Consider the following 12,088-nt stretch of genomic DNA (forward strand, 5'->3'; position numbering starts at 1 on the left):
TATCTGATGTGCTTTTATATGTGTTTGTAAGACTCCAGCTTCATGAGGAAGAAAGGCAGCTAATAAATGTTTAAAATAAATAAATAAAAGCCACCCACCCCCTCCTTCAGGTGACTTTCTGTTGGGTAAAGAACGCAAGTTAGGTCTTGGAGGAAGTGATTTCTCCACTGGAGGCACTAAAAAGGGCAGTGAGATACTAGCTGGCCAGCCAGCCCCTTCACTCACCCCCCCCCCCACCCCATGCAAGCAATGTCTGCAGGTAAGTTTCAAGTTTATACCATTCAAGAGTGTGAACAGCAAACCTTTGTGAAGAAAACCAGTTTCGCAAGGCTGCAGGGGGCAGAGAGCAAGCGGGGGAGGGGGGGCTGGATCTCAGTGCCCATTCTCTCTTCATCCTTCTGCTAGAACCGACTGCAGGTCTCCTGTATCATAAGAGCGACTCAGTTTCTCTTTTGAAAACTATGACAATAGCCATTCATTTTCATGGAAACCAGATGAGGCTTGAGAAGCGAACTCCCGCCGAAAGCTGAGCTTCCAAGTGCGGCATTAAACGCCGTCCTTCCTTCTGCTGACATCTTTCAAGTAGCCTGCCGTGACTCCTTGCCAGAAGTTCTCATGTGCAGCGCAGACCATTCTGTACATGCGCTGGTTGGGTACACTCAGCTAAGTAGCTTAAGGTGACTCAAGCGAGCAAGCTTATGAACTGTGCTTTGTATTCTTACTGACTTGTTTTCCTATCTCGAGGATGTTTGTGGGGATGTGGGGATGGGGTTTCAGGGGAAAACAGTCTTCCAGGGCTGCTGCCACCAAAGTTTTGGGTGGAAGCTATGAACCAAACTGCAGAGCTGAGGCTATTGTCTTTGTCCAGTCTCTGAGGCTTTATCTACTCATTGTTGGAAGAACATGTAAGGTGAACCCTGTTGGCTAAGATCAGTGGTCCATCTAGTCCAGCTAGTCAGTGGTCCATCTAGTCCAGCTAGTCAGTGGTCCATCTAGTCCAGATCAGTGGTCCATCTAGTCCAGATCAGTGGTCCATCTAGTCCAGCTAGTCAGTGGTCCATCTAGTCCAGATCAGTGGTCCATCTAGTCCAGATCAGTGGTCCATCTAGTCCAGCTAGTCAGTGGTCCATCTAGTCCAGCTAGTCAGTGGTCCATCTAGTCCAGATCAGTGGTCCATCTAGTCCAGCTAGTCAGTGGTCCATCTAGTCCAGAAGCATCTTGCTTCACCCAGTGGCCAAGCAGTTGCCCAGAAGGCCAGCAAACAAGGCAAATATGCAGAGGCCTTTCCCTGACGTAGCTTCCTAGTACTGGGATTCAAAACCTTACTGCCCATGGGCTACAATCCCTTTTTAGTCACCCAGGCAAGTAGCCACTGATGGACCTCTATCCCTATGAACATGAATTCAACCATTTAAATTATTCTTAGAGTGAAATACTCCCATTTACCACTCCTGAATCTATTCTGGGTCACTTTCATTGAGTTCCTCGGAGTTCTAGTGTTATGTATGGGGCAGGAAAAGTTATCCCAACCTTCTTTCTTTCTCTGCTGGTGGATATTTTATCCCGTGTTGTCATTCTGCTGCCTTCCTCCAGTTGTCTTTTCTTTCTGGACTGAAAAATCCCAGTCTTTTCAGTATTTCCCCACCGGAAAGGCAGTCGGACACCTTGTATTGTGATATTACATTGCTACCGCGCTGTGGCTGTCATTCACGAACCACATGTGAAGAAAGTATGTTCATTCCTTTAAGTTTACTTAGAGAGATAATTTATCTCGGTGGCAACCACTTAGTCTTAGGTCATAAACAGTGGTAACCTTTGGCCCTCATTGAATTTGTAAACTGTGTTTGTGTTTACATAAACAGAAACGGGATTTTACAAGACCATATTCTAACCCTGACAGATAGATCTTAATCACCAAGAATGATCAAGTGAGGGTCATCTCCCTCATCCTGGACTAGAGGAGAAGATGCCATAAACTCTAACACAGATGGACTAGAGGAGAAGATGCCATAAACTCCTGACATGATGCTAAAGGGGATTCATTCTAAGATTCATTCTAAGATTTAATTCATGCCTTCAACTGTGTTGTCTTTTGTTTATATTTGGAACTGTCTAGAGCTGAGAGAAACCTGTTTGTATTCTCTTTCTTTTTAATAAACTTTTAAAAACTCAGCTGTTGGAGAGCATCTGGATCAAGGACCCTGTTTCTTGGTACGTTACTGGAGGCCCCGGCTTAGGGCAACCCCTCTTTCCCTTCACACCACAGGAAAATGTCATTGTGTATTTCTGCTGTGTTGCGGTGTCCAATGATGTGTGGATGTCCCCAGGGCAGCCCCACGATGCCTGACTCCTGTTCTGTCTTCTCTGCAGGATTTGGGAATGGAGTCCACTTCTCTGGACGATGTCCTGTACCGCTATGCCAGCTTCCGGAACCTGGTAGATCCCATCACACATGACCTAATCATCAGCCTTGCCAGATACATACATTGCCCCAAACCAGTAAGTTTCCACATTCATGCTTGCAAAAGGGAGGAGAGGGAAGCTAAAACGAATGGGTAAAGTCTGCTTTCGGTTGTTCCATCTCTGTGTCGTTGGGTGCCAGGTGCGAGCTGGGGATGAACTCCCCCACCTTGTGCAATGTTCATAATTCACTGAATTCCTGATGCTGAGTGTGTTTTTCCAACTCCCCTTCCCCCCACCCAAATCTCTGTGCTTTGACAGTCCATATTCAGGAGGGAGAGAAGAGTTTGGATTTATCCCCCGCTTTTCTCAACCGTAAGGAGTCTCGAAGCAGCTTACAATCACCTTTCTTTCCCCTCCCCACAATAGACACCTTGTGAGATAGGTGGGGCTGAGAGTTCTGAGAGAACTGTGACTAGGCCAAGGTCACCCTGAAAACTTCATGTATAGAAGTGGGGAAACAAACCCAGTTCAGCAGATTAGAGTCCACGGCTTGTGTGGAGGAGTGGGGAATCAAACCTGGTTCTTCAGATTAGGATCCACGTTCTTCACCACTAGTAGAGGAAAGGCCTGTGTATACATTGATCGCAGAACTTCACGCACTTTTTGATATGATGTGCAGAAGCTGTGGCTACCCAAGGAGAAAATCTTGGAGTCAGGACGGGGGAGAGCTTAGTGCATTGTGGTGTGGCAGTAAAAAAAATGCAAATTCCCTTCTTACTTTCATTCTTGCAACCAAATAAAAGCACCTCAAGTTTGATGTTAAAGTTGGTTGTTCTTCTGTTGTCTGACATTGCAACTAAACTAACTGGCAAAATAAGCTGCATCTACCGATGGATGGCTATTGTTCTATATAGCAATAGCTTGCAATGATATTGTCTTGCTCACATCGGAATTATCATTATAGTGCCACGGTAGAGCAATATCCATTGATATGTTGGTCTGGCCATAGTTTAATACTTGAGAGACACACACTCCATGCTCTTTTGGCTTGTATAATATTTTGGCAGGGATTCTCATTGGTTTTTCCAGCCCAGAGAAAGTTTAGTCTTCTCTTCTGCCAAGTTTCAACTGCTAACTTCCAAAGACAGATTTATAAACAGGTTATTTTGTTTATTTTGAGGCATTTGTTTCTTGTTTTTCTCCCGAAGGGAGCCCACAGTGGTTTATTTTAAAAAAATTGAAAGTAGAGTTTAAATAAACAGTTTAAACAAACCAAATAGCTTTAGGAAGATATTCCAAATACCTATATCTCTCTTTTGGTTTCAGGTTTTTTTTAAGGATTTCCATTCACGTTACAGTTTTATACGCATCCTATATATTTAACACTTATCCATTCAGATTTATTGGGATTTACCCTCAATCCTGATGTTTGTGCAGACATTTCCCAAAGTGCGTAATGGATGTAATTAACATTGGCCAAGGTTATTTTGTTTATTTTGAGGCATTTGTTTCTTGTGTTTCTCCCGAAGGGAGCCTACAGTGGTTTATAAAAAAAATATGAAAGTACAGTTTAAATAAACAATTTAAAGAAACCAAATACAAATGTAAGTAAGCAAAGGAACAAGGAATATTTTAATCTTCATTCTAGAACAGTCTGCTTCCCCTGGGCTGGTTCAAGCAAGGCCACGTGCTGAGCCAAGAGTCCTTTGGCTCTTGGCCTTTTGCTGAGGCCTCTGGCCATACGCGGGTTAAATACATCCAAGCAGAGGAGAAAGAAACTCAGCCCAGCGCTTATTCAGCTGTTGCTACCAAGATGTTAGAGGTATATTGACTGCTCCATCAGTAAAGCCCGTTGTGCGAACAAATACAACAGGCTCTAGAAAACTGCTGGGAAGGGTGCTCATGAGCTTGCTGGGAATGGCCGTTGACCAGGCAACGAGACTGTCGCTGCTGGCAGCATCTTCCTTTCCTTCTTTTCTCTGTCCTCTGTTTCTCCTTGGCAGTGGAGAGGCCTGGCCACACACTCCAATTCCTCCCCCCTTTCATAAGGGGAGCATCCGGCCCTCCTGAGGGCAGCCCCACCCCTTCCCCTTGTGTAGAACTGGCATCGTGCTGGGAGGTGGAGGACAGAGAGGCCTGGCGGATGTAGATGACTGGCCTCACCAATGCCAGCACTCTTATCACTTTGAACACAGGCAAGAGTGCAAAACAGGACAGATTGGGAGAAGCCCAGCCAGACACTTCCTTAGGGGGAGTCTGCAGTAGCATCTGCTGCATATTGACTGGGCATTGCTGGTCTGCTTGCTAGCATGTGCAGTTGCTGCGTTCATGCCTGGTTACTCCTGGGCAGTTCTCCATCAGATTTTATTGTGGAACGGCTTCAGTCTGAGACATGCCAGGCACTGACTGGCACGGTTGCCGTGACAGCCAAACTATTTGTGGTGTAAGCCATGCTGACCAAGAACAGGTGCCATGCTGGTTTGGGCTGGCCTTTGTTTGAGTCTTGATCCACTGGTGAAGAACAGGAGGAGGAGGAGTTTGGATTTGTACCCCACCTTTCTCTCCTGTAAGGAGACTCATGGTGGCCTACAAGCTCCTTTCCCTACCTCTCCCCACAACAGACACCTTGTGAGCAGTGGTGGGATTCAAATAATTTAACAACCGATTCCGGTGGTGGTATTCAAATAATTTAACAGCTGGTTGTTTACAAGCACCATTTTAACAACCGGTTCTGCCGAAGTGGTGCGAACCTGCTGAATCCCACCACTGCTTGTGAGGGAGGTGGGGCTGAGAGAGTGCAGAGGGAACTGTGACTAGCCCAAGGTCACCCAGCAGGAATGTAGGAGTGTGGAAACACATCTGGTTCAAAAGAAACCGAAGTAGCTGTTTCTTTTTGCCCAGTCGTCAGCTCCTTTTACTGACTGGCAGTGCAATGTCTGACTGAGGTTTTTGCAAGAGTAATTGCCATTTAAGTTCAGTTCATTTAATGGCGTAATTTACCAGATAGGTAGGAAGAGTATTGATTCCTTTCCCTCTTGGGCAAATCTTGTGTCTGCGATGTTTTAGCAAAAGGCAACGGGGACCTCCTTGTTACTTGAGAACAAGCCGGTGCCCATTTAAAGTGATAGATGGCCGGAGAGTGGAGCACAAGCTCAGGATGTTTTTAATTCCGCTCCTACTCCCGTGGTGGGTAAATAATCCGCACACGGTTGATGAGTAAATGGAATCTAGATGAGAGGATGACATGTAATGATCTCCCTGCAGCAGAGGAAAAAGACTAGCCTAAGAGAGGGGCCTTTTCAAGGGCCCGTTTTGACGCTTTTCCATCAGCCAATCTAATGGGCAGATTTCAAAAAATCCCACGACATAGGAGACTATGTGTTTGTAACTCAGGGGAAGTGGACTCTGTATTACATATTTTATTGCATTGTGAACTCCATAAAGGGGAAAGGGAGGCGTTAATTCATCCATTGTTTATCCAGTACAGAAATTTAACTAGAGTTAATTCCGACTCAGTTCTTGTGAGAATTTTGCTGGAAGACCGAGTTTCTCTTATATCTCAGCAGGTAGCTAAATTTTGTATGCTGGCATATAGTAAGAGAAGAACCATGTTGGGACCAAGAGCCAGACCACATGAGGGTGACCGTAAGAATGCTACAAGCTGATGATATTTTTTGTGTGGATTTCTGTTTCGTGGATTTCAGTGCAAATTCGATTGTTCTTTTGTTTGTTGTTCCTCCTTTTTCTTGTTCTTCTCTGCTCTTTTTTGCTGGCCTAATGGCCGTAATAAAACTGAAAACTGAAAAAACTGAAAAACTGAAAAAGCCTAAGAGAGGATTTATACAGGACCAAATGCGCACAGTTAAGTGTGAAGGCGCATTTGCAGGTACGAACTCTCCAATCACCTCCTAGCAACAAAGTAGACTGCTGTTTGCTGCACGATGGGGCCCTAATCCCAACCCAGAAGCAGTTTTTGCAAAAATCTGCTCCTGGTTAGTGGGAAGAAGCAGGCCCTGTAAGCCTGCTTCCTCGAACCACAGTACATTTCTCGAATTATAAACTACCGTTTTATTACTGTCCCCATCCCCGTCCCCATCCCCCCCCCCACCCCAGTACAGAATTTGGCTACGTAGGCAGAGTGTAGCATTGAATGCATCTTGGCTTTCTTTCACCTTTTTTTCCTGGACTTGTACCTGTCACAGATGGACTAATTTTTTAAGCCTGTTTTGGAGATTTATAGGCTTCCTCTCCAGCAAGGCACTACGAGTGGCTAGTGAAAAAACAAAAACAGTGCAAGCATAAACCTTAAACTCATAACAAGAAGTCATAAACGTTGTTCATCAACAGCCCAAACAGCAAGAGTAATAAAAACAGTAAAGGAAGCAGGTGACCCTTGCAGAGGGCCATAGTAAAATTTGCATTGTACTGGGGGTCCTTGGACTTTATCCCCCTAGCAAAAAGCAGAAGAGTTTGGATTTACACCCCACCTTTCTCTCCTGTAAGGAGACTCAAGGTGGCCTACAAGCTCCTTTCCCTTCCTCTCCCCACAACAGACACCTTGTGATGTAGGTGGGGCTGAGAGGGTTCAGAGAGAACTGTGACTAGCCCAAGGTCACCCAGCAGGAATGTAGGAATGCGGAAACACATCTAGTTCACCAGATAAGTCTTCCACTCAGATGGAGGATTGGGGAATCAAACCCAGTTCTCCTGATTAGAATCCACCTGTTCTTAACCATTACGCTACGTTGGATGAATTCTGCACAGTGAATGTGCAAGTACTTCTCGCCATCCAAAGGAATTCCATTTGACTTGACTTCCTTCTTTTAAAGAAGAACAGAATGCTAACCTAGCTGCTTCCTTGCATGGACTTGCACCCATCTCCTTCGACTTGATCCAGCCTCATCTCTCGGCATCGTCTTCCTCAGCCAAGCTGGGCTCACACGGTGGGCTGTTTTCTCAGCTACCTCTCTCCTGAATCTTCTTGGCTGCCAACGTGCTTCTCCTCTCACCTGCAATCCAACTATGCAAAAAGACATTTTGTGTGCTTTCCTTTCATTTTTTGTGCAGGGTGGGAAGACTTTGCCACGGAGAGAAAGGCACCTGACTGTGACATGCCTTTGAAGATGCCAGCCATAGATGCACAAATCTCTTCCGCTTGCCTCGGGCACAGGTTGTATGTGGATCTCTGTCTTGGCATTGTCTTCTATGGATCCAGGCTGGTTGAAGTGTCCTTTGACCATCAGCCCTAGGAGGCTTTCCCTGTAGAGCTTGTTGTGCTATCTTTGGATCTGGCCACAAGGCACGTCTGCCTTTTCCTCAGTATCCTTCCCAAAGTACAGTTCCTTCCCCTTCGCTGCAATCTACTGCGGTGGATGCAGCCCTAACAGCTTAGCGCAGCACAGAAGAACGCGCGAGCGGGAGACATTGCCTGTGGCCAGAGACTTGTTCTACCTGGCTTTGAAGGAGTGTACACGATTTTTTCTTCCACTTTTTTATTTTGTTAGGAGCAAAGCGTGAAGCTAGCAAGGGAGCCAACAAAAGTCTTTTCCTAAAGGCTAGATTTTAAAAGGTCCATCTCACCGGTTGGTCACCAGACAGGTGCGCTATGAAGTCTCTCAAGAAGAGAGGCTCGTGCCTTTGTTCCAGGTCCTCTGAGCACAGCCGTTTGGCTAGCAGTGAGGAGCTGGCGCACAAAAAATCCCCACTCTCAGGATTTCTCTAATCCCCTCTTTAAAGCCATTTATGCAAGAGTAGCCATATCTTTTCTCCTTTCCTTTCCTTTCCTTTCCTTCTTTTCTTTTCTCCTCTCCTATGTTTGCAGACAAAGCCAGGATAGCAGACCCACTTCGGGCAGTGATTTTCCTTTCCCCCTCCAGCTGTGGCTCTTCTGCTGTTTTCCATTATAACCACGGAGCTTGTGGGTGTCAGAGCGACGTAGCCACAGATCTTGTTTCCAAGTTGGTGCTGTGTGTGTCCGTTCGGCCTGGCAAAGCACTTGAAAACATTGTGTGCAAATAGCTTTTTGAGATTTGGGAGAGCGCCGCATTGCTGCCTTTGTCAAAGAATGTTGCAGGAGATGTTGGGGCGGCAAGAAGAGAAAGCATCCTCCTGGTGTGTGGGTGGGAAGTCTTGGATAACGCCGGGGATGGGATCAGGTAATGTGTTTGAAATGTCAGTGCCTTTTCTTTCCTCAGTGGCTGCAGGCAAAGCCGTGTGCATTCTGACATTTGTGGGTTTTCATTCACTATCAAATAGAATGCAGCATTACGGTATGGATTAAAGGGAGTGGGACTGCTCTGATTTAAACTTCAGTCTTGGGGCACTTTACAGAGTCTCCTTCTTTGGAGGTTTTTAAAGAGAGGCTAGATGAACATATGTCAGGAGTGCATTGATTGAGTGTTCCCGCATGGCAGGGGGTTGGACTTGATGGCCCTTGGGGTCTCTTCCAACTCAATGATTCTATGAAAGACTTAACAGCCGGATCCAGGTGTGGTGGTAGTGGGGAATCAACTCTTGGAGCTGGTGCGAGATCGAACTGGCATGTTTGCCCACCCCACCGGTGTAAATGCCACTTTTGCCAGCAGGGAGGGCAAACTGGGAGGCATGCAGGTATTACAGACCTCCGCAGAACCCAATCCGGAAGAGCCTGCGCCCTGCTGTGTCGTTCTGGCCTAAAGCTGTAGGCTGGCACATCTGGGGGCATTCCCAGGGGTGGAAATGACTTTAGTGGGCTTTTGTGCCAGGAACGCCCTTGGCGCAGCCCTCAGACTTCTGCCAAAAATACAATGGTGTACATCTGTTTTGTGTATGGGGATCTTTGGGCAGCAGGGGGGATTTTGAATCTCCCTCCTACCTGCGCCACCCGGAGCCCTTTTGGAGGTGGCACAGCACTGTCTTTGCGGTGGCATCTCCAGACACAGCACAGCTTCTTCCCCACCTGGATTGCGCCGCAACAGTTTTATCAGGACAAAAGCTTTTTGGAGATTAGAGTTCACTTTTTCAGATGCATAAAACGTCATCTTCTCGTTTAGCAGATTTAGATTAAGTTGGTAAAATGGCACGCAGTGCAAAGAACTTTGAGCTTCAAAGTACACAGGATAAGAACAGCTCCTCACTCAGTAACCATATCTGTCCCTGGTGACAATACAGCTGTTCTTGCGATGTTCCTAAAGAGAGACAATTCTATTCTGTGGTGGTTACGGCTGAATGGAATAGAACTGAAGTCGCTGATTAAATTCTGGCAGTTTCATGACAAAAATGCATGCTAATTGCTTGGTGTAATCATTACAGCGTGGCGTTATAGCTAAACAAACATCACATGCAGTTTCTTAAATATTGAACAATATTTTGTTCTCTTAGAAAACGGATCGTCCGCTGTGTTTACTTATCCAGATGACTCTTCGCTCATATCACAGTGCAGTTAACCAGAATCTAATTCTGTACAACAGGAAAGACATCAGTTGTGTTTGCATTTCAGCATTCGGGGCTTCTGTGTGCCTCTGTCTCTGTGCGTGCAGGAAACTTGTGTGGCGTCATATAATTGCTGTGCTTGAAACCTTGGAGGAAAGTTAAGTACAGAACAGTTTGTCAGGATTCATAATGTGCAACTGCTGCGAATTTTAGATTGTTAGCGTAAAATAAGAGCCTGAGATTACTGAAGTGAGATACGGAACAGCGCCTTCTGGAGCCTGCGATAATTTCTGACCTCGAGCCTCACCTTGTCCTAGCTGTGATCTCTCACAGTGATCTCAAAAGCCAGACTATTTATATTCTGCTTTTTCAAAACCTGTTTGTTTGTTGAAAGTGGCTTACAGCTAATCAAAGAAGCTTAACAGTGAGTCATCTCCAAAGAATAAAAATACAGGTGCCACAGATTGGAACAAGGTGAAGCTAAAAGCCGTAACAGGTAAAGAAGCACATAGGAACAAAAGAGAGGCATCTTCCAGGCACCTAAATGCCAGTAATGAAGGTGCCAGGTGACATTTTTTTGACTGGGATGTCAGAAAAGCTTTGCCTTTGCCTTCCACCTGTCTTCACCTCAGTTGGTGGGGAAACCCAGAGAAGAATAAGTTTTGGTAGGCAGCCAGACAGGCTTATCTGAGGACAAGATAACCTGGACTCAGGCCATTTGGCCATGACTAATTGCTGTTTTCCCTAGAAAGGACAGAGAAGAAGAAGAGTTTTGGATTTATACTCCCCCTTCCTCTCCTGTAAGGAGACTCAATGGGGCTTACAACCTCCTTTCTCTTCCCTCCCCCCCCCCCACACAACAAACACCCTGTGAGGTGAGTGGGGCTGAGAGAGCTCCAAAGAACTGTGACTAGCCTGAGGTCACCCAGCTGGCCTATGTTGGAGTGCACAGGCTAATTTGTTTCCCCAGATAAGCCTCCACAGCTCAAGTGGCAGAGTGAGGAATCAAACCCAGTTCTCCAGATTAGAGTGCACCTGCACTCTACGCCACTGCTGCTCCAGAGACCTTGATTGTAAGATTTCCTCCCTAAAGAAAAGATTATACACAGAGATTCTTTCATTACCCTATGTACCTATGACTTGTATGCTACTTTAAACACTTCCCCCCTATTATTCTGCTGGGCATTCCTGTGGGGGGGACCCCTGGTGTTCCTTTCAAGTAAGTGAACAGGGCATTTAAACAGAAATGCAGACTGAGGTGGCTCGCAGATGTTGTGACAAGTGGCAATTATACTCCAGGTGGGCATGAATTCAGTGTGTTGGCATACTCACACACACCTCTGCCCCTCCAAGCTCTTTCCTCCTCTGGCACATAGAATTCGATTGACTGCTTCTCAGCTCAATCAAGCCTCCATTCACTGTGTGCAAATACCATTAGTGAACTGGAGTTTGTTAATTGCACACAAGCCGGGATTTAGTTGCCTGCCAGCGCCGCCGAGTGCTGCTTTCACGACTGCTTGGAGTTTCTTTGTTGTTTATTGTGTCATTTGAGTGTAATCTGTAACCGAGTAATATTGAGCAGTGGGTTAATAAAGGTATTTTAAACTTTTTTTAAAAAGAAAAAGTTTATTATAGTGGAATCTGCTTTTAAATATGGAAACACAGGATCTTAATTTTTTAAAATCAAGCACAACTCATTGGAAGGACAAAATAAGACTACAAACTCTAGTTAGGAATGTCAGGATAGGATCTGTAGACCTATTTCATATGGTGATTCAGAAGGTTAAATGGGGAAGGGAGAGTCATACGTACTACTCTGAGCTGATAATAATAAAACGTCATCCAGTCCCAAACTCTTGGCAGGTATAATAACACTCCATATGAGAACAGGTTATGCCAATGTAATATTGCCGTTGTTGAGACTGTTCAACATGTACTATTGGAATGTCCAATGTACGAGTCGTTACGCTCTATATACATCTGTCCATTGATAGAGAGCTCAAACGATGTCAGGCTACCATCTACTATGAATTTTCTACTCAACGGTTCCTGTGATCTCATATGTGAGAATGTTGCGAGTTTTTTGAGGAACTATTTGGTCAGGCGCAATCATTGCCTACATAGTAGTAACGGCTAAAATATTTTATGTGTGCGTGAATGTTGTGAATTTTCAACGTTGTTTTAATGTATTTTAATATTTTAATGTCTCAGTTAGTGGATAAATGCCCCTTTTTACTAACTCTGTAATTTATAATGCCAATAAAGGCTTTGGAAT

At 45.4% G+C, this 12,088-nt stretch overlaps 1 protein-coding gene across 1 annotated transcript in view; it reads left to right on the forward strand.

The window, feature by feature from the left end:
* The window catches only part of LRRC75A (leucine rich repeat containing 75A), a 69,325-nt gene that overhangs the window by 35,512 nt on the left and 21,725 nt on the right, over positions 1-12,088 (forward strand). Inside the window, exon 2 of the mRNA XM_048519396.1 lies at positions 2,371-2,499. Coding sequence (XP_048375353.1) covers positions 2,371-2,499 — 129 coding nt within the window. The remainder of the gene's footprint in view (positions 1-2,370; positions 2,500-12,088) is intronic.

This window comes from Sphaerodactylus townsendi, linkage group LG16, assembly GCF_021028975.2.
Source record: "Sphaerodactylus townsendi isolate TG3544 linkage group LG16, MPM_Stown_v2.3, whole genome shotgun sequence".
Classification (NCBI taxonomy): Eukaryota; Metazoa; Chordata; class Lepidosauria; order Squamata; family Sphaerodactylidae; genus Sphaerodactylus; species Sphaerodactylus townsendi.